Source organism: Lupinus angustifolius, chromosome LG06 (assembly GCF_001865875.1).
Source record: "Lupinus angustifolius cultivar Tanjil chromosome LG06, LupAngTanjil_v1.0, whole genome shotgun sequence".
NCBI lineage: Eukaryota > Viridiplantae > Streptophyta > Magnoliopsida > Fabales > Fabaceae > Lupinus > Lupinus angustifolius.
The window spans coordinates 8,514,483-8,541,867 of NC_032014.1; the positions used below are offsets into that span (position 1 = coordinate 8,514,483).

General features: G+C 32.1%; 4 protein-coding genes across 9 annotated transcripts; 2 read left to right on the plus strand and 2 right to left on the minus strand.

The window, feature by feature from the left end:
- On the plus strand, positions 873-2,838 carry LOC109349564 (homeobox-leucine zipper protein HAT22-like). Its single transcript, XM_019590407.1, has 3 exons — positions 873-1,524; positions 1,676-1,755; positions 2,382-2,838. Exons 1-3 carry the CDS (start codon positions 1,063-1,065, stop codon positions 2,659-2,661), a joined length of 822 nt encoding a protein of 273 aa, XP_019445952.1. The 5' UTR covers positions 873-1,062; the 3' UTR covers positions 2,662-2,838.
- On the plus strand, positions 8,206-11,807 carry LOC109349565 (uncharacterized protein DDB_G0290685-like). Of its 6 annotated transcripts, none has more exons than XM_019590413.1 (3): positions 8,206-8,471; positions 9,137-9,766; positions 9,806-11,807. In XM_019590413.1, the coding sequence occupies exons 2-3, from the start codon at positions 9,183-9,185 to the stop codon at positions 11,568-11,570; spliced, it is 2,349 nt and encodes a 782-aa protein (XP_019445958.1). In that variant the 5' UTR covers positions 8,206-8,471; positions 9,137-9,182; the 3' UTR covers positions 11,571-11,807. The 6 variants fall into 6 exon arrangements, with proteins under 6 accessions (XP_019445958.1, XP_019445959.1, XP_019445956.1 ...); XM_019590414.1 differs by having other exon boundaries at positions 9,137-9,724; XM_019590411.1 differs by adding an exon at positions 8,900-8,905 and having other exon boundaries at positions 8,206-8,383; positions 9,137-11,807.
- Positions 13,528-16,783, minus strand: LOC109349566 (cytochrome c oxidase subunit 6a, mitochondrial-like). The gene is made up of 4 exons (XM_019590415.1): positions 16,588-16,783; positions 15,993-16,099; positions 15,051-15,093; positions 13,528-13,765 (listed from the first exon to the last, which is right to left on the minus strand). The coding sequence occupies exons 1-4, from the start codon at positions 16,709-16,711 to the stop codon at positions 13,728-13,730; spliced, it is 312 nt and encodes a 103-aa protein (XP_019445960.1). The 5' UTR covers positions 16,712-16,783; the 3' UTR covers positions 13,528-13,727.
- Positions 18,993-22,394, minus strand: LOC109349567 (LRR receptor-like serine/threonine-protein kinase HSL2). Its single transcript, XM_019590416.1, has 2 exons — positions 19,752-22,394; positions 18,993-19,481 (listed from the first exon to the last, which is right to left on the minus strand). Exons 1-2 carry the CDS (start codon positions 22,342-22,344, stop codon positions 19,135-19,137), a joined length of 2,940 nt encoding a protein of 979 aa, XP_019445961.1. The 5' UTR covers positions 22,345-22,394; the 3' UTR covers positions 18,993-19,134.

Consider the following 27,385-nt stretch of genomic DNA (forward strand, 5'->3'; position numbering starts at 1 on the left):
TGTGATTTTAAGAACTAACTTTCTATCTTTTAATTCTTTAATGAGTAATGACACACTATTACCCTTATTTATTTATCATTTTTATAAGGGGGTGAAAGGAATTAAATAGGGGTAAAGTTAGAGAAAATGAATAAACATAAGGGCATGCAAGATAGAAAAAATCTTAAACAAGGTCTTCTGATTGAGTTTTATGAATAGAAGTAATCTCATTAGAAGAGTGAGTCATCTCATACCGTAGATATTCCAGACTCGTTAAAGATTATCTCTCCTAGAAAATGTGTTCTACAACCGGAAAAACAGCTACAAAGACATAAGTAAAGCAGGACTAAAAGGGGCCAATTATTGGGACAATGTAAAGAGGAAGCATATACGAGACAAGAAAGTGTGGTAACAATAATAATGTATAATTATAGTTGCTACGCCTATGTGGGTGGCCAAGGCAAGCGAGTCACACCCACCCCCCTTGATGTGTTTTTGCACTGCCATCCATGTGATATGTTAGGATTCTATTGTGCATCTTAGAGAGAAAGATTGTCCATGTGATATGTTAGGATTCTATTGTGATATCCAATAGACAAAGTTTCTTTTTGTGGGGCACAAAATGGTCAACCTATGCAAGAGAAGAGATATAGAGGGGATTTTTTATAAGAGTTGTTAATGTAAAGATTTATACACAGTTAAAATATCATTTATCATTAATTTGTATTATTTTTTGTAGAGTCGATAATATAATAGATAATAAACTGACAATACATAAATCACATAATATTAGTGCATGCATTTTCTTTTCTCTTTATATAATTTCCAATTTATAGGACCCAAATTCGTTCCTCTAATCATTCCACCCTTTGATTAATCATTAACCATAATCACCCACCCAATGTCCCCACAAAATGTCTCATTCATCCTCTTAATTTCTTTTCCCCTCTCTTCTTCTTAAGACACCTTCTCCCCCTTTCACTTTATAAACCATACCATCTTCTAAAATCTAAATCTTCTTCCCTCACCTAGCTTCTCTATACAAGTCCTTCTCCTCATCCATCACCTTAACTATTCTCTTAAATGGGTCTGGATCATGATGCTAGTATCTCAGGTCTCCACCTTGTTCTAGGGTTAGCTTTGACTAGTAAGACACAAAAAGAAACTTTAACTCCATCACCACAATCCAACAAGGTTGTTGATGATCATCATTTTGCTGTTATTAGGGCAACATCAAAGAAACCCTACTCAGAGGATGGGCCATCTTTAACGTTGGCCCTATCTGGTGAGAATTACAATCTCATCAATCAAGTGCCTCTTGACTTGTCCACACAAACTTCACTTCTCAGCACGGTTTCATCATTCTCAAGTGGAGGGGTGAAGAGGGAGAGGGAGCTTAGTAGTGAAGAGATAGAGAGGGTTTCTTCAAGAGTTAGTGGTGATGAAGATGAAGATGCTACCAATACCAGAAAGAAACTTAGGCTTAACAAAGAACAATCTAATATGCTGGAGGAGAGCTTCAAGCAACATAGCACTCTCAACCCAGTAATCATAATCATTCTCTATTTTCTTCTTTATATTAGCTTTTTTTATATATCTAAGATGATTCAGAATAGAATATATTAACATACTTTTATTCGTTTTACTTTTAATAGCACTAATTAATTGTTTGTTGCCTTGGATTGTATTTTTACAGAAACAAAAGCAAGGTTTAGCTAAGCAGTTAAATCTACGGCCTCGACAAGTTGAGGTTTGGTTCCAGAATCGGAGAGCCAGGTACATACATATTTGATTGATTTTATAGTACGTACAAAACATGATTGGTTGATTAAAACTCAGTACACGTAGCTTTAATAACGAAAATTTCTAATATATCTAATTACCCTAAGAAGTTCCAAAAGCATATTCATCTTTGGACATATCATATACGTATAAGGGGTGGAGATCCTCTAATAAAAATCACGGGAATTCAATGAGTGAATTATGAATATGGTAGTGGAGAAAGTCCTCGAGGAGAATACAATAATTTCTCTAAATAACAAACACGTGAGGTAATTTAATATTTTCTAAAGGAGAATAAATTCACTAAAGATAGCAAAGTAGTAATATCAATTCTTCGGTTTAATTGAGGGGACCATTGTCCTATCATTAAAAGTTATATTAGTGCGTACATGTAACTATCTATACTCGTATAGTATTGGCTTAGTATATTTTGAATATGTGAATCATAAAATAGTGGAAAACGTCCATTATTTCATAATAATGTGTCACTTATATTTTCATACCAAAAAAACAAAATATAATCTGTTCTTAATTTAGACATTCAATAATTTATAGTTGTGAGATACATGGTGGAATAGTAGATATTATATTTATTAAGATATTTGTTATGTGTGTTGCAGAACAAAGCTGAAACAGACAGAAATGGATTGCGAGTTCCTAAAGAAATGTTGTGAAACATTGACAGAAGAGAACATGAGGCTACAGAAGGAGCTGCAAGAGCTGAAGGCACTGAAATTAGCACAACCCTTATACATGCCTATGTCTGCAACCACCATGTGCCCTTCTTGTGAGAGGCTCAGTGGTGGTGGCGCTTCCAATAAGAGGACCCCATTCTCCATGTCCATGGCTCCCAAACCTCACTTCTACAATCCATTCACCAATCCTTCAGCAGCATGTTGATTACTATTAGATTCTGCTTTTTTTTTTCTTCTAAGAAAGAAAAAAGAGTATTCCCTCGCAACCATTGTATTTTTTGTGGTTATGGGGTATATGCTATGGAATATAGAAATGGATAATGGTGTAATTAACTAATACGGTAGAAAATAGCGACTTCTCAGCAAAACCACTTTTTCATTTTTCTTTTCCTTTGCTATTATCAACCATTATAAAATCGGTTGATTGGATCACAATATCTATCATAACTACAAGCTAAAACAATAATGTCATCTTATTTGTGATTGTGAAAAGACATATGTACCCATCTATGAATGAATTACTATTATTTTATTGTTCATTTTTTAACTCCCATGGTACGTGTGGCTTATATTTATATATAGAGACCCTATATATGTGTGTGTGTTGTGTTGGGTATATCATTATTTAAGTCTCCATGTCAATAAATATATGGAACTGGATATTATTTAAGAATGAGATAGAATTAAATAATGACTTTTATGTATGATACATTAGTATTAAATAAAGAAGACTTAGTTATATGTATGTTTCTTGCAAAGATAATGGATGATTGACTATGAAAATTGAAAAGGATGGGAGGGTTAAGAAAGATTGTTGAGGAGGACAAAGATCTAATCCATTATGTATGTAAATGTATTAATGTCTGGTGAGATGTTTTGCCTTTAAAGGGACAGGTTGGTCACACCACCACGTGATGACCCAATGGGCCAGTCTCTCTCAAAATCTGAACTTTAGATTTCCCTTCAACCTCAACCCCTCCTACTTTCTTTCCTTTAATCATAATGTTTATCTATTTATTATTTACATTTCAAATATGGACAATTTTAATGACTGTCCTATTGATAAACTAATACATTAATTCACTCTTATCACTTAAAGATTTTGAATACTCAAATGAGAATAGGAAAGAACTCTTGCATCTGTTGCTAATTAATTAATCCTTAATCAAATTAGATAGTCTTCAATTTATTTAATTTAAAATTAATAACAAATTTAAACTATTAGATTTTTTTTGATGTCATGTTTATGATCTAGGCTTAGTACTGGCGTGTCCAGTACCGGAGAGAATCTCAATCCTCATCCTACAGTCCTCCCAATGTTCTTATTTATAAAGGGTTAAGGAAGAAAAAATTGTGTCTGAACGTAAGTCATCTATAATATATAGATAATATTAAATAATATATATCAAATATATTCCTATATAATTATATTCTGTATTTATTATTCATCATATTTCAATAACATTTTTTCTCCCATATGGAATAATTTTAAAATATTAATATAATTTCAAAACGTAATATGTACGAATTAGTTAAATAATATGTAGCCATGTAAATCATGATTGAATTGGACGCTAGAAGAAGATGAAACCACCCAAACATCTGAACTATAATATAATGATTACTATAGTAAAAGAAATTACGTGTTATATATAGATAACATTGATTTAAAATGTTACTGATATGGGGTGGGCCAATAATAAAGATGGGAAGAGATTTCACTTAAAAGAGGACAACCGTTCCTGGAAGCTCATTCTCACCGCTTCACTTGTTGACAATGGAAAATAATATATTCTCATATTAAATCATTCTATAAGTCAAATTTTATTATTCACAACAAAAAAACTGACATATATCCCTAAGATACTATCGATAAGATGATTTATTGTTTTTAGCTATGAAGCACGGATACTGATACGTGTGTCGGGTACGATACATATCCGATACGTCGACACGTATTTTTTCCAAAATACAGGATACGATACGTTCAGGGATACGCGTATAAAATAATAAAAACACATAAAATATGATAAAAATTATAAGTGTAAATCAAAATATTCAACGTAAAAAATATGAAAATTTAAAATCACTGTCCTCCATAACAAATCTATCTTATTTAATTTTAATAAAAACGAATCTATCCTAAAATCATTGTTTTCCATAACAAATATATTTTATCTTATTTTAATGAAAACGAATCTATGTTATCATGTTTTATTGGAAACGAATATATCTTATCATGTTTTATTGAAAACGAATCTATATTATCATGTTTTATTAGAAACGAATCTATATATCCTATATTTTATTGAAAACGAATTCATATATCATATATTTTACTGAAAACGAATCGAATACGTGTCTTAATATTTATTTATTTTATTTTATTTTTTTAATTTTTGGATACTCTATGGATACATATCTTTCACAAATCTGAATGTATCCGTGTCGGATACGTGTCGAACACCGACACGTAAGGGTGTTTGACGAATCCATGCTTCATAGATTTTTAGGCTTTAGCTCATGCGACTTTGTTTACTCTGGAGCACAGATTTTTGTGTGCTAACTTTATAGCTTTCAACTAACTTTTCAGTTAATTTTAAGGAATAGAGCCAAAACCACATGGAGATGTGTAATGTTTGCCTCATCTCTTTACAGTTTCGTTCCTTAGCCCCTTGTTTTTTATGAACAACCCTTATATACTAAGGGATTCAGGATTCAGATTCTATCCTGAAATTTCTTTTTTTTTTTGTCGTAAAAATGGAGGGTTTCTTCATTCTCGGACAAAGATTTTATGTCCCAAGATAACCATGTCTCCATGTATCTAGCCAATCAAACTTTATAGAAAAATGTGAAAATATTAATTTGTATTATTATAAGATTTATTTTTAATTAAATTAATTTTTTTAATTGAATAGGGATAAATGATCTCCCTTCTTAATTCTAAGGCTTCTATAATCTGATTGGACCACACACTTAGGTGAGAATCATGCATAGTATGTATTGGGCCATTTGTGCCTTGTCTTAAAACAGCTCTTGAGGATAGCAGAGCATCTTACAACCCTAACGTAACAGACATCAGCCATGGGCTTGAACCCAAAGAGAAGAGTGTGAAGTTGAAGTACCTTCCTCTTTAGTCTCGGATTGTGAATCCATTTTGAGTAAATTAGATGAATCTTCCGTGAGGTTTAATGAAACTACACACACTACTTCTTTTCTTTTTTCTTCTAGGCGTATCTCCCTTTGATGTAACACTGATAACTAAAAGTTAAAATAAGTGAGTAAAATACTAAATTACCCCTACTTAAAAACATAACTCTTATTTTCTTTTTATTTTTTGTCTGCATTCATTCAATGCCTTGGTACACATTTCACCAAAAATGGTGGGTGATTTGATGCAATGTTAAAATGTTGTATTGATTCAATAAGTATATATTCCAACAAAAATGTTATGATATCTCATGTAAATAGACTGGGTGGGTTAGTAAGATGAAGGTTATACATCTTCGTGCAAGAGATGCGTTATAGATATAAGTTGTGTATCACATTTATGAAAATTTTCAGCCATTTTTTTAGAAAGAAAATCTATATTGAACACAAATGATATAATTTATTTACGGAGCATATGTCCTCTACAAGCCAACAAGACCCAATATAGTTCCATCCGTGAATTCTCTCTGCATGGAAGTTTAGATAAATCAGAAGAATTGCAGTAACTTCCTTGCTTAAGAACTTCGTGTTTAGCATTTAGAAGAATTAATATCTTTGATCTTTCTTTCAAAATATCACAAAATAAACAATTTGAAGAATTGTAGTAGATTTTGGTTGCAACAATGAAGTTAAATAAATACTTAAGAATTGCTTATTCATACATGAAGTTCAAATCATTTGAATTATTCAATGATTTTCATCGTTCATATATGAAATTCTATGTTGGGTAAAGGTCCGAGAGATTTTTTAAAGAATTTGTGAGAATATATTGAGTGTAATTCATTCAAGCATTTTATCAAACAAGTTGTGAGCAGTACAGTGAAACATGTTTTATATAAAATTATAAAAATATATTTTTGTCATAATATTTTATTGAATGACATGTGACATGCACATGACATTATCATTTAGTGGTCAACTAATGGTAGAGTTAGTTAGTGTAACATACCGGGATAATTAGTGTACGTGCAAAAAATGAATGAATGATTCATGTAATTTTATTAAAACTCATAGTAAATTTGTGTAATTTACTCATCCATTTTTTATCATCTCAATTTAAGATTTATGAAATTTATTTTTATATTTTGTTTTGCATAAATAATTGAGAGATCCAAATCCCAATGAATTGGGGGGAAGAATTCTAACTAATGTAAATAATAAGTTTATTCGGTCAAATAATATATGCATAATAAATCACGTTTGTTAAATGTGAATGGAAATGATATCTCTCTCAGATTCAAATATTTTTCTTTTACACAAGTATTAAAATATGAGAAAAGATGTATACACTAATAATGTAAGAGTTTTTTACACTATCATTGCATCATTTATCATTTATTCTCCATCTTCATTGACCCTTCATAAAAAAGTAATCAAAATGAAGGGGGCGATGTACTGACTGTGTATACATCTTTACACTGTCAGTGCATAAATATTACATAAAATATTGGTTGTCTCATTGAATTTTCTTCATTTCATCTAAAATCATTTTCATTACTTAAATTCTCCCTCATTATATCATATGAGAAATATATGAATATCATATTTTCATTTAAAAGTCACGAAAATTATATATAGAATATCTTAAGGATGACAATATTTAATAGGGTAAAATTAGTTCAAATTTCCTTATTTTCTACTATACTATATAAGTTGAAAATTGTCTATATTTGAATAGGGAGGAAACACTCTTTTATAATATAAATTTTCCTTATATATTATTTGTAAATTAGTTATGTCAAATGACATATAATTTTCCTATGTATAATTTTGTTAGATGATATCATATTTACCCAGAGCTTGAGTTGACTAATTTCATTTGAACTCAACTTTAAATCCTGCCTTAGCGGTTGAGTAAAGAGAGAGAAGAATTACCAAGATTTAATTATATTTTATTTTAAACATTATATTTTGCTTAAAGTGAAATAAAGGGTTGAATTGGAGGGGTGATTAATCCAAGGGTGGTAGATCATAACCGGCATAATGAAGGGTCAGGATTTGTAATGTTGCCACCACATGACAGGTTTTTGATCCACACTCATGATATCAACGGATGGGGATCTGCTGTCCCTAACCATGTCCCTCACCAATCATAATGAAACAAAACTGATAAAGTTATGAATATTTAATTTTTTTTAACTGATGTGGTGTAATATGATTGATCTAGGATAGGGTTTGGGACAACATATCCTTATCCGATATCAACTGTCTCCAATAGTGTGTCATTCATGATAAATTTAGTAAATTGACTTAGAATAGAGAATAAATGATCTGTCCCATTGATGATATTGATACTCATGATGGTGCTCTTTATTTTTCAGATCTGCCAACTTACCATAAATAACATAGATATGTCACATGCCAGACATTAATATATCAGAAAAAATATCGACAGTTACTCTATATAAATCTTCATGCAGACATATGATCTGACTCTTTCAAAAAAATATAATTATTTTTAACTCTTTAAAAATAATAATGAAAGATATATGATTAATGATGCAATCACTATCAATAAATTTTTATATGGACATATATTAATGTTAACTAGTTTCCTTTCCAATTTTTTTGTAGGGAAGTGAGCAGATCCAGAAGCATTTTCCCACTGACACAAACTCAAAAAAAAAAAACACTTTTTCATCTTCAACTTATTCTCACTGCATACATGTTTTGTATCCTGTGACTGAAATTGCCTCTTATAAGCATTGCCTAAAACAGTTGTTCTCTCTGTCCTCACCCCACTCAAAGGTCACATCTTTTTTGTATTCTGAGTGTTTTAGAATCTACAGCCTCAGTTTCTTACAAGTATGTATATGTTTTTTTGGTTTTATGAAATCATGTCTGATGTTTATGGGAAGCTTCAATTTTTGTCTACTAGAAATTGCTAATTGGGTTTCAATGTAAAGTAAACAAGTCTAGATCTGTGTAAATGTGTGATTTTTTTAGCATTTCCTGGTTCAGTATTTGTTTTTTGTATTATCTGTCCCATTTTATTGATCTTGGGTATGGTTTCATAACATGAGAAGTTTATGCTGCTTGTTCTACTCTTTCAGGCTATTGATTTAGAATTAGAATATGAATATGAAAGCATAATCCTCTTGCTTTTTAAAATGATGTGCAAGGTGTTTTATTGTTTATGAGTAAGTTGTAGATGTTTGTTATACTGTGTCATGCTGTTGATTTGAAATTAGAATATGAATGCATAATGTTCTTACAATTGAGAATGATACAAGCCATGTGTAGTAGTTGTAGATCTGATCTTGATTTTTATAAACTTTGATAGTATCATTCACTGATTCAATTGGTAAAATTATTTATCTTATCCCACAAACCATGTGCAGTAGATCAGAATGAGTATTATATATGGATCTTGCAGTCTGCTACTATTTCTGCTGAGTTAAATAGCTATTTGTAATATTGATATTGTGAGTTCTCGATAGAAGTTAATGTTCAATCTTCATATGGTGCAGGTATCTGGGAAACAAGTAAAATTTGAAGGGTGAAGAATATTTAAGAATGTTCAAATTATCACCCCGGAGGAATCAGAGATCCAAAGGCTTCAAAGTGAAGCATGCTCTACAAATATGTCTCTTGCTTGGAGTTTGTGTCTGGCTGATTTATCAAGTCAAACACTCGCATGATAAGAAAGAGTCTTATGTAGAAAGCGCAAAAACTTCCAGTGAGCTTGTGAAGTTAGGGAGGAAGGACATCCATCCTCATGTCGAGGAAACATCTGTCATAGATGCAAGGCACAAAGAGATGGAGGAGGATGAAGAAGAAAACAAGCATGATAAGAAAAACAAACTAGACGATGTTAATGTCATAGAAGAAGAACAAAGTAATAATGATGATAATTCTGAGCAAAGACAAGATTTGGTAGACCAAGAGACTGGAGAGAGTTCTGAAAACGATAGGACGGACACGGAGGGTGAGCAGCATAATGAGAAATTTGATGGAGAGAATGACAATTTGGAGGACAACAAGGAAAGTGATAGAGTAGTGAAGGAAAATGAGGAAAACAAAAATGAAGTGGAGGACAATGAAAGTGGAGAAAGTAGAGAGGAAAAGAGTCAGCAAGAGAATGAAGAGACATCAGATAATAAGGAGAATGAAGAGAGTAACCAAAACAAAATTAATGTGGAGGAAAATCACGAGCAAGATAGTAAGGAAGAGAAGGAGGGAATCGATGTAACAGAAACACAGAGAGAAGAGAATGATAAGATTAGTGAGGTGGTTTCATCTGAAAATAAGGTTCAAGATGGAGAAAAGAATAATGAGGAGTCCAGAGAGGAGAATTATGCTGGAGATAATGCATCAAGTGCTGTAGACCATGAATCACAAGACGGTTCGGATGAAAGTTCAAGCAAGACAGAGGAATTCGACAAAAAGGATAAAAATGAGCTTGAGTTGGAGACTGAGAAAAGTGGTACTCAAACTAATGAAGTGACTGATGCTACTGTTGCAACAAACGATCAAGAAAATGGTGGTGAGAATCAGGCACAATCGGAGAATGATTCTCAGAAGAGTTCGATGTCAGATGGGCAGCAGCATGAGCAGAACAACCCTGAGAGAGATGGTGTAGAAACGGTGGATTCATCATTGCAAAATGGTAATGACACAACAACTCACACAACTGAAAAACAGAATGAAACATCCGAAAACTCAAACTCGGAGGTAGAGAACTCCAACAAGGACAATACAATGCTGAAAACCGAAGATTCTAACAGTGATGCTGCCGAAGGCGAGGGCGATTCCACTTCAACAACTACATCAGGAACCAATGACAACAATGCAAATCATGGAGAAGATAAGGAGTCCACTAGCAATTCTGTTGAGAATGAAAACACCAACAACAATTCTGTCCAAGAAGGAAAACAAGAAAGTGTTGCATCATCCAATACATTTGTCAATAAAGATGCTAACCAAGAGGTTCAACTCACTTCCTCTGATACTTCATCTGAAGAGAAGAAAGATGAATCTTCGAACGCAGAAAATAATTCCGATAAGGTAAATACTGATCAAGGGAATACAAGCAGTGATGGTAGTGCCAATGACAACAAAGATGCTAGCCAGGACAATTCTTCTCATACTTCATCTGAACAAAACAGCGAGGGATCTTCAAACTCAGAAAATAGCAATGATGCTAACCAGAATAACTTGAACGACAATGATGGAAGTACCAATGACAACAAAGATGCTAGCCAGGACAATTCCTCTGATACTTCATCTGAACAAAACAATGAGGGATCTTCAAACTCAGAAAATAGCAGTGATAATAACCAGAATAATTCGAATGGCAATGATGGAAGTGCCAGCAACAATAAAGATGCTAGCCAAGACAATTCCTCCAATATACTATCTGAACAAAACAGTGAAGGATCTTCAAACTCCGAAAATAGCAGTGATGATAAGCAGAATAACTCAAATGGCGGTAATGAAAGTGGCAGTGACAAAAAAGATGCTAGCCAGGACAATTCTTCCCATACATCATCTGAACAAAACAGTGAGGGATCTTCAAAGTCAGAAAACAGTAGTGGTACCAACCAGAACAACTCGAACGACAATGAGAATACGGGTGACAATGGGAATGCAAGTCATGATGAAGTGCAAGCCAATGCTATTATTCATGAAGAGAAAGATGAATCCTCAAATAATAATAATGGTGAAGCAGTAAAGAATGAGACTGAAAATAAAACCAGTGAAAATGAAGGTGGTGCTCAAAATGAAACAGTGGAGTCGCAACAAGAGAAAGTGGAAACTACACACTCAGATGGAGATAACAATGATCAAGGAGGTTCTGATTCATCAATCCCTCAGGATGTTAAAGAAGCTCAAGTAGACTTAGGAACTTTGCCAGAAACCAATGCAGAAAACAATCACAATGATGTTGCTGCTGCAGAGTGAAGATTCAAATTTATTAATTGTAGCCTGCTTCTTATGATCCTACTTAAAAAAGAAGAAAATTGTTGAACCATATATTGTCTCTTTATGTGGCCAATATGGTATCTTAAGTATTTGTGTTCATTTTTCACAGGGTAACAGAAAATTAGAAAGTTCAGTTTTGTTCATGTAAATCAATTGTTGTTCTTCGTGTGTTACCAGGGACCATTTTATGTAAGCAATAAATTTTATAATATCATCTAAGCGGAAGTGCCTTCTATATAGTGTTGGACTTTCTTTTCATTACAGAACTTCTTAGCGCCTTTTCTTCAAAGCATATACTGAATGGAAAAAACCACTTTCCAACAATACATTGCTACATTTTAACCATGGGTTTTGTAAAGAGAACAAGTATGAACACACAAAGGGATTTGCTTTCAGAACATTACGGAACATAAAAAAAATTACACCCTTCTCATCTCTTGCATGTAAATGAAAAAACAGGTGCAAGAGATAGCACAACCTGTTAGGATCTTTTTGTGAATTGAGTTTTGGAGGTGAATAAATAAAAATGGAAAGTTTTAGAGTCATCACATGTGTATTTCATGGCCTTGAAGCTTTCCATTTTTATTCACTTCCCTATAAAACTTTACTTGCAAACGAACCTCGAGTCTTTATATCAGATTAGTCATGTCGAATATAGCTTCTTAACCAATAAAGGACTTGATGGATCCTCATTGAGAGTTGGTGGTAACATTAATAAGAAGTGATGCTTCAGTCAAAAATCAAGAAGAATTCAATTGCAAAAAAACATTGTACAAAAGCAAGGCAGTCACTCTTTCAGAAACTAGATGGCACCTCTTTAACTAACATTGAAAGGAAGTATAATTAATAGCAGAGCTATCAGAGTAAGACTCAAGACTCCTCTCCATTAAGCAAGTTATACTTTGTAATGTATTTTTAAGGTCAAAATTGTAATTTCAATGACAAGTAAAGGTCATAAATGTCACTATCTATTGAATTTTTAGTGTATTTCTCCCTAACTTGCCTCTCCATTAGAGGAGTCTAACTCGAGCTATCATAACTGCTGCATGATAAAATATCACTTGCATTTTGAAGCAGTTAGGCAGAAGGAAAAAATAATGTTACGCATTCATCACTGTCTAACTCGTCATCGGACAAGGATCTTCTGTCCCAAACCTTGTCCCAGAGCAATTCTTTTATGCCATGTCAATTAAAAAAAATTAAATATTCATAACTTTATCAATTTTGCTTTAGTATGATTGGTTAGGGACGTAGTTGGGGACAGCAGATCCCCATCCTTCATCATCCTTCTAGAGCAAGAGAAGAAAATAATAGAAACTTTTCCTATACTTTATGAGAGTAGTTGGTGCAGGGTTATCATAGTCATTTTCATTTGATTCTTTGAATCAATTCCAAATCTTAAGCCTTATCACTATACCTGTATACCAAAATCCTATAGTAGCATGTTGCAAACACCACAACCAGTATGCATGTCAGCTTAATAAAGCCGAAATAAATAATAAAGGCGTTCAAAATCTCATTCTCGTGCTAATGAATAAAAGGTAATGTGGATTACTGCTAATGACTCGAGATCTTGACTTTTTCATATACATTGATCAAAAACATTTTTAATGACCTGCATTTTTATATTAATCAGTACATGAGAGAAAACTCGTCAATTAAAGGTCTAATTTAGTTTCGTTTAGTCTTTAAGCTGAAGCTACGTTTTGAAAAAATATCACGGGTGTGCATGTACAATTGGGAACTGGTGAACATCTCTATAGATCGTCTACATCAAATCTTGATATCACAGTTGTGAAAAGAAATAAACACGAGCTTGAAATTTAATTAACATAGCCCTCAGCAAACAACGCTTTAACTCCCAAATATGCAGAAGATAGGATAGTCATCATATATTATTTTCCTTCAAAATTGAAAGGAACAAATATTTGCTACAAAAAACATGAAATTGTTTACCAATTTTATTTATAACTTTAACCATGGGAACAAACACGGGATAAAAAAAATAGACAACCCACTTTGCCAAGTGCAAGTTCTAGGTCACATTCCAATAAACCATACGAAAGTACCACCACCAATGTTTCTTAATCATTCACAAAAAGAATGGATACTCAGCGGCATAAACCACCAATACTCCTAATGGTCATGCTTCACTTCAAATAGCCCATTTGGACCTGTTCATCATAAAAGAGCCATGTTATGCAATCTACATTCTCCGGTCAAGATAATTTGAAAATGAAAGCAGTAACTTTAGGGTACTAGTAGCAGCCCCATTAATGTAAAATACTCACAATAAATATGGTGACAATTCTATAAACACCCAAAAATGAAACAAATCTTTACCCACTCGGACGGGATGGATCATCCGTCAGTGTAAATAGTCAGATAGATGCTCCATCCATCTGGGTGTAGCAATGTTTTTTTGGCTGTTTATAGAATTGCACTAAATATGGTACTAGCCAGAGGCTAACAGTAACATGTACAAGCATAAATAGCCACCATGAGAGAATGATCATATCTGCTGAGATATGATAACAGACAAAACCCTTCCAAAAGGGGGGAAAATGAGTGGCTGAGTAATCTGCAGGTGGTTACGCATAGGAGAATGAGGGTGAATAGAGGGGATATTCTGACATTTTGGAATCATGGGAGTCAGCATGGGCTTAGGCAGGAAGTTAGCATGCTATAGAGCTATTTTTTGATGTTTTTTCCTGTTCCATTTCTACTATAATAGTTGCAATTCTACACTTCTGTGTCAGACAGTATTCCTTTTTTTACGTGATTTTTCTGGGTTTCATCATAGTATGTGCTAGAACAGGCCAAGCTTATTTCGCAAGTGTCATGTGCACAAGTGTATGTAAAAACGCAATGCAATAATAAATTATTTTATTCATGGAAAAAATGACAACTACTACAACAATCCTAGTGATTTGGAAATTGGATAGCAGAAAATTCCAAAACATATCACAATACATAGATTATCATTAATATAAGACAACAAAGATAATACTACCCAGCTATTAGAAAATTAGATTCTCATGAGAAAATTATCCAACAAAGACAACAATACATTCCAAAACTTATAGATTATCATTTAATGATAATTTTCTAATAGCCAGACCACCTAAATTCTCATGTATGGTCTTATAGATTATCATTAATATAAGATTATCATTAATATAAGACAACAGTTGAGCATAATTTTTAGGTGGTCTGGCTCTACCCAGCTATTAGAAAATTAGAAATACTAGATAGTGAATGATTAAAACACTCAAACGACCGATGGCAGCGGTAAAAATAGAACAAAATACTTGATCAAAACTAATGAGAATTTCTAGCACTAAAGGAACTGAAATAATCCAATCAATCCAAATAATTAAGTGGAATGACTTTAGGAGAGCTTTCTATCTGCTGGACAAGGCAACATAAATATCAAAGCATGAGATGAAAAACACATACCCCATGGGAATTCCTTATTGCGGACATGTAAATATGGGTATGCCTGCATATACAAGTAAGAGAATTAGAATTTGCTTCACAAAAAATATACAATCAATCACAATGGATATCTTAAAGATAAACTGCATTTAGAGTTAACTAAAAAGGTAACCAACAGGTTATTAAAAATTTAATTACAGAACCCAAACTTTAACAGGAAGTATAAATGACGGTGCATAAAAAGCGAAACATGCCTCCTAGATTTCACGCATATTTGTTTCTTTGACTCGGGGATTTAGGAGTGCTTTTCTTGCAAGACTTTCATTATTTTACCCATTGTCCAAAAAATTATTCTTTGATAAGCTGCTGCTTTTTTCAGGAAGTTTCTTCAGAAGCTTCTTAGAAAAAAATAAAGCTCCAACTAAAGTTAAGTTTTCAATTTAAAAAGGAGTATTTAAAGAGATTAGTATTAATGAATTTTGACATGTCAATATAGCTAGAAAAGCTTCGTTTTTATAGATGTGTGATGTGGTATTTGAATTCAGAGATAAGTTTACCTAGAGAGTAGAGTTTTAGGTATATTAAGTGGAACTTCGGCATGCCTCAATATATAGTAGCAATCCCTTTCAATTAAGTTCAAAAAAGAGCGAGCACTGAAAAGTTATATGAGGATGTTCCATTTATGATGTTATTTACTATCATAAGCTAGTGAGCAAGACTTGAATATGTAAAGGGACATCTCAAACATTATGAGTTGGAAGGTCAGAATAGCTGTGGTGCGAAATTGTTTCCATTGTCTCTCGTATTGTTGGCATAATTTGCATAGGGGTTGAGAAGCTGTTTTTCTTTAATTAAAAGAAGATATATAATTGCCCTTCTATTGGTATCCTACATTTACTTCTAATATACTTATAGCAAAGTAACAATCATAAATAACCACAGATGAGTAGAAAGGAAGCTCACAGGAGGCTCTTCATGGTGTGGGTGGCCCTTTGATAGAATATAAAAGGCCAAAGCAGTACATGAAGCAATCCCTAGATATGTAATTTTCTCCCACTTAGCCGTCTCGTCTGATACATATGACAAGAGAAATGATTTAAAAAATAAATCGTGAAAGAAACAAAGAATAATATAAGATAATGAGATAGAAAATATCTATTAACCTCAGCCTTAAACAGATGCTAATATATGATATTCTTAGGGTATTATACAGTATTATCTTATCAATACTACTTAAATCGAACATTATTTCATTAAAAATGTATAATTTATCATTTTTAATAATACAAAAAAAACGTGCATACAAACTCAATTACGAAGGACAAATCTATTTCAACAGAGAAAAAATAACAACATAAATTTTGAGAGCAAAAAAATTTAAAATTATATCAGAGCAAACTAGTTAGGTTTCATAAATCTACAAACCCGATCGCAAATAAATATATAAAAAATAAGATCGGAATATGATTTGCGAACCTAATACACGATATATAATTTTGAAAATGAAAACCCTAAAAATGAAACTGATATAAAAGAGAGAAAAGGGAAGGAGACAAACATGCATCATCGTGATGACCAGAGGAGGAAGCGAAGTTTCTCTTGGGAACGGTGGAGCCAGTAGCTCCTCCGCGGGCTCGAAGAGCGGTTTGAAGTAAAGTAGATCGCACAATTGAGGACGCCATTGTTAAGCGATTGGTTTCACTCTTCTATTCTCTCTTTCTATGTGATTTAACGGCGATGGGAAAGAACATGCCCTCGTTAAATAGTTGCATTTGGCACGTGATTTTTCATTTCTCATTTTCTAATTTATGGCACCAATTAGGGTTGTGTAGCTATAAACAAATTGCATTTTTCAATAACAAAATTATAATAAAATTCTAAGTTTATGCTAAACGAAATTGTTATAATAAAATTTATTTTTTTTGTTATAATAGTTATAAATATCTTAAAGTATCAATTGGTTAATTCAAGAAATGATGAATCCTTATTTATACTTAAAAGATTTAACAATTATATTAGGTATATAATTAAAATTAAAAAAATATCGATCAAAATTAGAAAATATTAGTCAAATCGTATTGTATCATACTAGTCAAAGTCAATTTGTATATGAAAATTTTCAAAATTTCAAATGACATATTAAGGTTCAAAATATAAATTTCATATTTGTTTGTGATATAGGTCATTCAATGGGTGTTGTGATATTTGTATACTTATACTATTAATAACATGTATTGTATTAATAATATTAGTTATAAATATTCTCTCCACTTACATTTCAGATTTGAATAAGACGTTTTTGTTAAGATAGAACAAATATTGACTATTGTTTACAATTTACACACTTGGTGATTATTATATGAAAATAATTTAATTAATGATTTATTCAATATTTTCAAGATAGTTACAAAAGTTTTGATATATTTATCTATACTATTAATAAAGGGAAAACACAAAATAACCACCCATCATGGTGTAATTTGTGTTTTCCTATTTTGCCCTCAATATCTTTTTATTTCTACCAAAAAACCATATAATATTATTTTCTTATTTTATCCTTATTATCTTCTTATTTCACAAACGATAGGAAAGCGGGTTGACAAGCACGACAGTGCATGTCAACATGCTAGTATATATAAAGCCAAAACTTGAAATAACTTCCTTCATTGTGTAATTTTCATTTCCTATATTGCCCTTAACATTATTTAATTTTTACAAAAAAAACTATATAATCCTAAGCAACTACCACCAATACATTAATTAACCACATATCTCATCTTAAATTAAATATTATCATAAACATACAAAAATATAATATAAAGTACACCGAACACAACAAATACATTTTAATTCAAAAAATGAAATATATAAAAATTGAATATGTAGTATGACACAATATTCGTCGGCAGGCACGAAGTGCCTGTACACACTAGTTAACATAAATTTTAAAGTCTATAAAATTTTTAAAAAGAATAATAATATTTTCATACATTATTCTAATAACATTTGATCTCGCAACACCCATGAAAATATTCTAGTCAAGCACAAATAAAATTATAAGTTGCAAATAAAAGTGAGAATCAAACGTTATATGAGTTTGATTGTGTTCGGTATATCCTAAGGGATTATTCTCCCTTGTTTAAAACTCAATTTTTACTAGCAACTAATCCTCATGTGACTTTTCTTATCAAGTGATTATATGAAGAAAAAATAGAGAGGGAAGTTTTATTAATTCACCCATTCAAGTAGAAAATTCCCATAGAAAATGTTAAGTGTCATTCTAACTAGATAATGTGCCCTTCTTAACAGCTTCATAAAAAGGTCAACAGAAGGTGAACCTTGGCTTTGTGACACATATGAGAAAACTACAAGTCGACAAGTAACAATAAGCGCGAAATCTCTATGCATGGATTCTGCATCAGTAACTACCACCCTGACATCGTTAGAAATATGCGGCTGAGACAACATATTTCAAATCAAATATCACATGATTAAGCCCCCAACTAGAATAAAGTCTATGATTATCTTTGTCACCAATAACGAACACACACATGATTAGAAAAATTATTTTAACGAAAGTTAATTTAAATTTTTTCAGGTAGTTGTTTATGATTGATGACAAGTGAATGATACATGGTAACTTGTAGAAGATTTATGTTCATTTCAATCCAGCCTCAACAACTACTGCTCTTTCGATTGGTATTACTCTTTCCTTGTAAACCAAGCTTTATTAAAGAAATGGTAAACCAAAAATATTGCATCGCACAACAGCAATTGGTCTATTTTCCATACCATAAAAATATATGTTTAAATGTTTAATAACTAGTGGTAATATTGTATAGCACATCTTATAAAATATTGTATGTACTTTCCAACAGCTCAGTTTCGTGAATTTATAAAAGTTGAACTATTAATGCACTCCTAATAATACAGATAAAGAAAAGGCGAATGAAAAGGACAATGGATATAGAAAGATAGCGTAGCAGATTCGGGACTTGTATTGAAAACAAAATATCTGCAGCTTTCCAATTTTCTTCCACTGATACCTGTACTTCGATAATAATTGAAAACTCGAGCAACCACACTATGCTAAATGCCACAACAATTAGTTGTGACGAGCCAGTTTCAGTTCCTTCAACAATTCAACCACCCTTTTCATTGTAGGTCTATTCATGGGAAAGGGTGTGGTGCAAAGTAGAGCTACATTTAGAACACTCTCAATCTCTTCATAATCACAAGTAGCCAGGTTCAGCATTGGGTCTATAATATGAGCCAAATCAATTGGTTGATCCTCAGCAGATGAAAAAGCTGTCTCAGTAACCCACTTCACTATATCCATGTTGTCACCAAGAGAAGGGTCATTAGGCCTCTTCCCTGTAATCAATTCCATCAGCACCACACCAAAACTATAGACATCACCCTTCTCAGTCACTTTAAGTGTGTAACCATACTCTGCAATAGAACCAATTACTTAATCAATAGAAGTCAATAAAGTAACATAAGAGCAATTTGCTCTTTACTATATTCATAATTTAAAGAAGTCAATATATTGCCCAAAGTTCTAAATTGCAATCTACAATCATTATTGCAGTTTGGGCATTTTCTTGCAATTGTCTATAAATATTTGAAAGGTAAGACTCATGACCGCAGTTTAGAACCTAGATATACCGACATAAACTAGTTGCACATATATAAACAAATAATCATACAAGTGGAACTAACCTGGAGCAATGTAACCATATGATCCCGCAATTCTGGACATATCACCAATGCCACCTTCTTCATGCTGCAGGGTCTTAGCCAGCCCAAAATCTGCGACACGAGGCAAAAAATCTCGGTCCAGCAATATGTTATTACTCTTGATATCTCTGTGAAGTATAGGGGGAACACAAGCATGATGCAAATAAGCCAACCCTTGAGCTGCACCAACAGCAATGTTGAACCTTGTGGACCATTCCCTCAATTCCTCACATTTGTTAACATGCAAAACATCACCTAAGCTACCATTCTCCATGTACTCATACACCAAAACCATTAAGTCATCATCAGCACTGCAACTAAACAGAAGTTTCACAATATTAGCATGCCTAATTCTACCCAAGATCTCAATCTCAGACTTGAACACTGATTCTGTTTCAAGTTTTCGTGTTCCTCCCCATAGTTTTTTTGCCGCAACGAATTCCCCATTATTTAGATCCACCTTATACACTTGTCCTGAACTCCCACTGCCAATGAGGTTCTCGCTTGTTAAGAATGGAACAATGTCTTCTTCACTAAACCCAACTATTTGAAAAGTAGTTGTCTTGTAAGAACGCTCATAGGACTTACCATTAAAAAAGAGAAACTTTCTCTTCAAAAACAACAGAACAAACCCCATGAAGAGTAAAAAACAAGCTGCAAAAATGATAACAGCAATCAGAGAAAAGGGTTTTTGTTTTGAACAAGGAGGAAATTCCTTTAATACTGAGCTGCATAGACCAGGATTTCCCATTAGACCAGACAAGAAAACAGGGTTTCTGAAAACATAAGGCACCTCTCCATACAGTTTATTGCCAGATACATTGAATTCACTGAGTCCGAGATTGACCAATTCTGGTGGAACATTCCCGGTGAGTGAGTTCATAGAGAGATCAAGGTATGTTAAATCCCGCAAATAACTAAGTTGTGATGGAATTGTGCCAGAGAATTGGTTATAGGACAAGTTCAATTCTGTCAACACATGCCAAAAACTCAAATTAGAGGGAATTGGACCTGTGAACATATTTTCTTGCAGCCTCAGAAATTCTAACTTCTTCAATCTAGTTATGCAAGCAGGAACTTCACCGGTTAACAAGTTTTTGCTAACGTCAAACTTCATTAGCCTCTGAAGTTCACAAATTCCAATTGGTAACATTCCTGAAAAATTGTTACCTTGCAAATGAAGTTTGGAAAGTCCCTTCGCGTTGGAAATTGAATTAGAGATCGAACCAGAAAACATGTTATGCTGCATTTTAAGAATCTCAAAGCTAGGGTGGTTCCAAAATTTTGATGGCACATCACCAGAAAGCTGGTTGTTTTCAATGCTGATAACAGTGAGTGAATGACAATCACCAAATTGTGAAGGCAGTGTTCCTGAAAACTTGTTATTGAATAATAAAATACTCTGAAGCCTTTTCCTTTTACAAAGATGCTTAGGCAATTCACCTGTTAATTGATTGTTAGACACATCAAAATCTTCCAAGTCAGAATTTAAGCCAAGATGCTGTGGTAGTTTCCCTGTGAAGTTGTTAGCAAAGAGTGCAAGATGTAGTAAATTCGGGTTTAAGGCCAAACTTGATGGAATTTCTCCATAGAATAAATTTTCATTTAACCGAAGAGAAATGAGACTCAATGAACCAATTGTGTGAGGAAGTTTTCCTGTGAGGTTGTTCTGTCCAAGGTCCAAACGAAGCAAATTAGTGAGGTTTCCTAAACTCTCTGGTAACTCACCCTGAAGATTGTTATCAAAAAGCTCAATTTGCTCCAAATATTTCAAACCAAAAATGCTATTTGGGATTTCACCAGAGAGATAGTTGGAACTCAAATCAATGTTCTTGAGTGACACAAGGTTCCCTATTGAGTCTGGTATACTCCCAACAAGATTAGCATTGCTAATGAACAAAGTTTCAAGTTTGGAAAGATTTCCAAGTTGCCAAGGTAAAGGACCTTCCTTGAAGGGATTGTAACCAATTTCCAAATTTCTTAAGGCACTAAGGTTCCCTAAGAATGAAGGAACTATTCCACCAAATAGATTTGAGACTAATCTCAGAGACTTAAGTTGAGGAAACCGGCCAAAACTCGCTGGAATTTCACCGGAGAAGTTGTTAAATGAAAGATCCAGCACTCTAATTTGGCTAAACTCCGATCGAAACTCCGGTAACTCACCAATGAATAAGTTTTCAGTAAGGTCTAACACACGAAGGTGAGAACATATAGAAAAAGAGTGTGTGTTAATTGTCTTACCCAGATAGTTATATCCAAGTGAAAGTTTTCTAAGAGTGTGAATGTAACAGAAACCACAAGGGAACTCACCAGAGAGATTAAAATGTGATAAGTTAATTGAAACAACAGAGATTTTTCGTGCGTCGCAGGTAATACCAGTCCAGTTACATGGGTTGTTGGTGTTTGGAACCCAATCTTTGAGAATGTTGTTTTTATCTTGCAACTGGGTGCTCTTAATACGTAGTAGAATTTGTGTGTCTTTGTAGAGAGAATGAGATAAACCTAATGAAATATTACTAGTTGTGCATAGTAATAGTAGTAATGAGAAGAATGGGTTTAGAATGCGTTGCTGCATTTCCTAAGGTTTACAATGAAAGAAACAAAGTAGTACACAGTACAATGTATGTGACCTTGTGGTTAGATGTTACAATATTTTCAAGGGGTGATGATGAGGAATTAATAGAGTTTGTTCTTCTCTTGGTGAAAGCATTCAAATTAAGAGGGGTTTTATTTTCTTCTAGGATAATGTGTGATAATTTAGAGAGGGAAATGTCAAATATGTATATATTCATAATAATCAGTGATTTTATTTAATAACTAGAGATGGAAATGTGAGTGGAGTGTTTAATATGGACAATGTGGGTGTGAGGGAAAACGTGACTAGCTTTGGCTTATTTTGGAAATTGACGAAATGTATAAAGATTTTATGCATTGAGAGGATTCTATTCTACATGTGAAATCAGAAAAGTAGCAGCGTGTTATGTCACACAAGCTTCAACGTGATAGCAGCAATGAAAATTGAAAAAAGGCATGCTTCCATGAAAGGAACTAAATAACCATTTTTGGGAACGCATTTTACTATTAATTATATTTTAGATATTATTTAGATGAACTAAATAACCATTTTTGGAAACGCTTTTTACTATTATTTTTATTTTATATATTTTTATTTTAGATATTATTTAGATGAACTAAATAACCATTCTTTAAATGGATTGTGCATAAACATTAACTCAATAAAATAATAATATAATATTTAAAAATAGTTTTCTCGAATTTATAATTAAGAAGAGCAATTTGAACATTAGTGACGATTTGAATTGTGATTGGCAGACAATGGAAGAAAATGTGCCATTGCATTTTCCTCGTCTAGAACAAAGTGTTGTTATCTTTTTTCTAGAAAATAAAACCATTAAAACATGTCATCCTTATTGTGAAAATGTTACAAGTTCCGAAATTTGCATAGTTACAACTCTTTTAAACATAAAAAAATCCTACCCTTAAAATCCTACAATATTCATTCTTGAAGGTTAAAGTATATAAATTAAAATTTATTAATGAGTATTATATTTTTATTAAAATACACTTTTTCTATTTTCAGAGAAAAGAATAAGTGAAATTAATTAATAAAAAATATATTAGATATGTTCATTGAATAGGGATGGAATTGTGCAAAAAAGTGTAAAGGCTATCTCATGAGAATTGAAGTTAGAAAAATCAGATAACCTGTGTAGATTTTTACACTTCAACACAATGGTGGCAGCCACCACCACCACATCAATATACCATTTTCTAATGCATACTAAACACACAATAAGATAAAAGCTTATATATTATGCCTTCTATCTTATGTTTTCTATTTGATTTGACTAACAAATAGTGTAAAGTTGAAAGATTAGGATGAGATGAAGCATATGTAATATAATTGATTGAAGAAGGTATTAAAAATCACAAGTTAACGCTTGGGAAGTAGCAATAGCTCTGGCTCAGTGTGACCGTGAAGAATCTTCTGTTCGGTAGAGGACATTGGTTGTCTCATAATTTCTTATACATTGCCCTAGGATCACTACAATTTCAAATAGTTAACAAATAATGAATCGGTATGACTTTTTCTCCTTCCTTTAATGCTGCATATAATGTTAATGGGTCAACTTAAATATTTGAAGTCTAAACTCTAAAGCATTAATTTGGGCTTTGTTATGAGAAAAAACAATATGTATACTTAAAATGAAAGAATTTTTTTACGATGTTACTGTATTATTCAATGTTTTTATTTAATTATTATTGATTTTTTAAATATAATTAATACGAATAAATGATTAATATTGTATTATTTGTGTGTAAATTTTTATATGAGAATGTAGGATATCATTTTTTTATGAGCTGAGAATACTGCAGTGTTGTTAAAATCGTACCGGTTATCAAACCGATCAGGGTACTGGTATAGTGGTACTGTGGTTCAATCACTGGTTCAATAATTAAACTGCATGTCGATTAAACCGGACATACCTACTTATATTTATATATATATATAAACCTATAACAAAAAATTCCAAATACGTAGATACTCAAATTTATAATCTACTCACAATTCACATAAATAAACAACTTTAAGTCTTTAACAAATTCAAAGTCTAAATTAAAAAACATATATCAATCCAAAAATATCACTTAACAACCACAAAATATAAATAAATGACATAAGTTCACAACTCACTCTACAAAACAAATAAATTTGGAATTTTAACATTTAACACTAAGGAGTCAAAGTTGTTCATATGAATATTATACTTTTCTACCAAATCCTATCTTCAGAAGTACTCCAAGATTACACAAATGTCACTGAGATTACACATGAATGATACGGAACCAAAATGTGTAATCTAAGTATGTCTTGGAAGTATGTGCCTTGAAAAGGGTTGGAAAGATGGGTCACATTATAATGGATTTTTAAGTTTTTAAGTTTTTTTTTTTTAAAAAAAATATGTGTATAAACCGACCGGTTTAGTAAAATACTGGCCGGTTCACCAATTTTGACTGGTTTTGATACTTGGCCGGTTCGGTACGATACGGTTTTTATAACTGCAGAGAATAGTGATGGTGCTGTGTGGATTGTGGAATCTCATACAAGATGAAAAAGACAATGGCAAGATATGATAGGGTTGAAAAACAGCTACAAGTAAATTGACCCAAGCATGGAAACTTTACCAGATTTGTATCATCCACTCCTTGCTAATATTACAACTTATCATCAATAATGTTAACTAGTGTTCTAACAGTATATTTAATAAGAAAAGGATATAGCGAAAGTGTATGTATTTTATACACGGTCATTACATCATTTATCATTAATATTTAATTATTATTAACTTTTAATCCAAATGAATGGTAGATGATGAAGTGCATATGTATAAATCATTACATTGTCAGTATATAGATTTTACACTTCATATTTAATATATATATATATATCACTTTTCGAAACGTAAAAATATCATTTATTAACATTTCTCTTTTAATTTAAAATTTTAAATGCATTTGATGTAATTCAAACTTAAACTCATTAAAAAGTATCCATTCTATTTTATTAAGTACTTATCTGCTTAACATTAACATGTAAGTTTCTTTTTGTTTACACTTCTTGATATATTAAAATGTGAATTTTCCATACAAAAGATCATACTTTTTCTCTGAACGTGTCCTTAAAACAATCGTTGATATTTTTTTTGCATGCCTTTATATTCAACCTAAATATTTGGAGCGTAAAATTCTTTCTTTTCCATTCTTGATAGCATGGACAAATCTTTTTTGAAATGTCATTGACATATCATGTAGTGGTACACCTAAAAAATAGAGGTTTAGATTCAAGGACCTCTAGTTTCAAAACTCAATATCAATTTATAAATTTGTTTGTAAAAAAACACACTTGTAGAAAAGGATAAAAAAGATTATAGTATTCCCATTGACTGAAAATAACTCATAATAACTTTATTTAATAATTTTAAATGCTTAAGATTATTTGAATTAAAAAAATAGATAAAGTAAAAAGATAAAGATATGATTAAAAAAAATAAGATACAATTAATTCATGAGATAAATTATTCAAGTGATTAGTTCACCACAATGAACCGTGACAAATTCATAAAGACATCTCTACATCACTTCGTTTCAAAAGACAATATAACTTTTACTTTTGTGATAATAATTAGAACATAACAAACCTATTGATATGTGATATCCAGTGACTTCTCTGAAGGATTATGGGATTTAAAGAAATGTGGCGATCATAGTAGCAGTTTTCTAATGGGCTTTTGTTGTTAAATGAGTAAAATATGGGCCTTTCGAACAACATTTTTTCTTTTTGCATTTTTCATATAAAAAAATGTGTATATAGACAGTGTTCTTTTTTTAATCATGACCACAAAGTGTTGATGAGAATGATACATGCAACACAAATGATTGGCACAACAATGAATACACAAACACTCGTGGATCATCTGCATGATTCTGGATTTCTTTTATTTTTTTAAATTATCTTTTATATCACTAAAGGAAATTATTATTCTACTCCATTTTGGAAAGAAAAAAACTAATTGTGTCTAGGCCCTTATATCTCTGCACTGTCCATGAAACATGCTCTTCTTTGTTCCCTATGTCCATGTGTCCCTCTTCACTCGTCAATCTTTACTCATCAAAATCATTTTTTTATAGGTAAATATCAATATCTTAATATTTTGTTATAGGTGAGACTCGAATATATAACATCTTTCATTTCATTCATTAAACTTTTCATCCTAACCTTTAAATCACATTATGATTCTTAGCTCATCAAAATCATTATCCCCAACTTGCATATATCTGAAATCTCAAAAGGGCTTTAAAAATGGGCAACCCATGGTGCTGTGAGGTTGGACTTTGGTTAGGACAAGCTGCTTTAATTGGTAATTATATGTTATATGTTGGAGCCCATGTGCACCCTTTTCAAGTTAGACTGTGACCACTTCATTTTTTACTTCCCTTTCTTTCAACTTTTTTCTCCTTTTAAGAAATAGAACTAAAGTTTTGCATTAAAAGTTTTCATCTTTCCAAATTTACACCCAAATTGACTAGACAAGTTCAACAATGAAATAAGAAAAGTTATCAACTTTACTTTCGATCATTGCTTTCTTTCTTTATCTCCCCTATCCATTCACCTTTCTGTTTGCACTGTTTAAATATATAGAGCGGTTTTCTTTAATAAATAGTCACACAATAACTCGTAATAAATCATAGAACACACATTTTTTAAAAGAAAATAAATTTTGAGCGCGCTTGGTTATAATACCTGTCATAATAAACACTTTTAATTTAATATAAACACTGCTGATATATTATTAACTTGTTTGGTTAAGATTTCTAAACATGATTCTTAAGTCCTTAATATTATTTTTTAAAAATGAAGTTAGCAAGAGAAGAGAGGTAAAAGTCGGAATTACTTATTAATACCAAACAAAAAAATGATTTGTTATCTTTAATAAATCATTCTTGTAAAAAAAAGTTATTTATGGGTGATCCCCTAGGCAAAATGCCTTAATACTTCTTTGACTAGTACAACCTACTTATATTTTTTTGTCCTT

Bases quoted from the DNA above. Each gene is read 5' to 3' on its own strand.
- LOC109349567 (XM_019590416.1), bottom strand. From the start codon at position 22,344: ATGCAGCAACGCATTCTAAACCCATTCTTCTCATTACTACTATTACTA. The intron at 19,482-19,751 runs GTTAGTTCCACT...GTTCTATTGCAG, and splicing joins ATATGGTTACATTGCTCCAG to AGTATGGTTACACACTTAAA.
- LOC109349566 (XM_019590415.1), bottom strand. From the start codon at position 16,711: ATGGCGTCCTCAATTGTGCGATCTACTTTACTTCAAACCGCTCTTCGA. The intron at 16,100-16,587 runs GTTTGTCTCCTT...CATATGTATCAG, and splicing joins TGGTCATCACGATGATGCAT to ACGAGACGGCTAAGTGGGAG. The intron at 15,094-15,992 runs GTGAGCTTCCTT...TTGTATATGCAG, and splicing joins CACACCATGAAGAGCCTCCT to GCATACCCATATTTACATGT.
- LOC109349564 (XM_019590407.1), top strand. From the start codon at position 1,063: ATGGGTCTGGATCATGATGCTAGTATCTCAGGTCTCCACCTTGTTCTA. The intron at 1,525-1,675 runs GTAATCATAATC...GTATTTTTACAG, and splicing joins AACATAGCACTCTCAACCCA to AAACAAAAGCAAGGTTTAGC. The intron at 1,756-2,381 runs GTACATACATAT...TGTGTGTTGCAG, and splicing joins TTCCAGAATCGGAGAGCCAG to AACAAAGCTGAAACAGACAG.
- LOC109349565 (XM_019590408.1), top strand. From the start codon at position 9,183: ATGTTCAAATTATCACCCCGGAGGAATCAGAGATCCAAAGGCTTCAAA.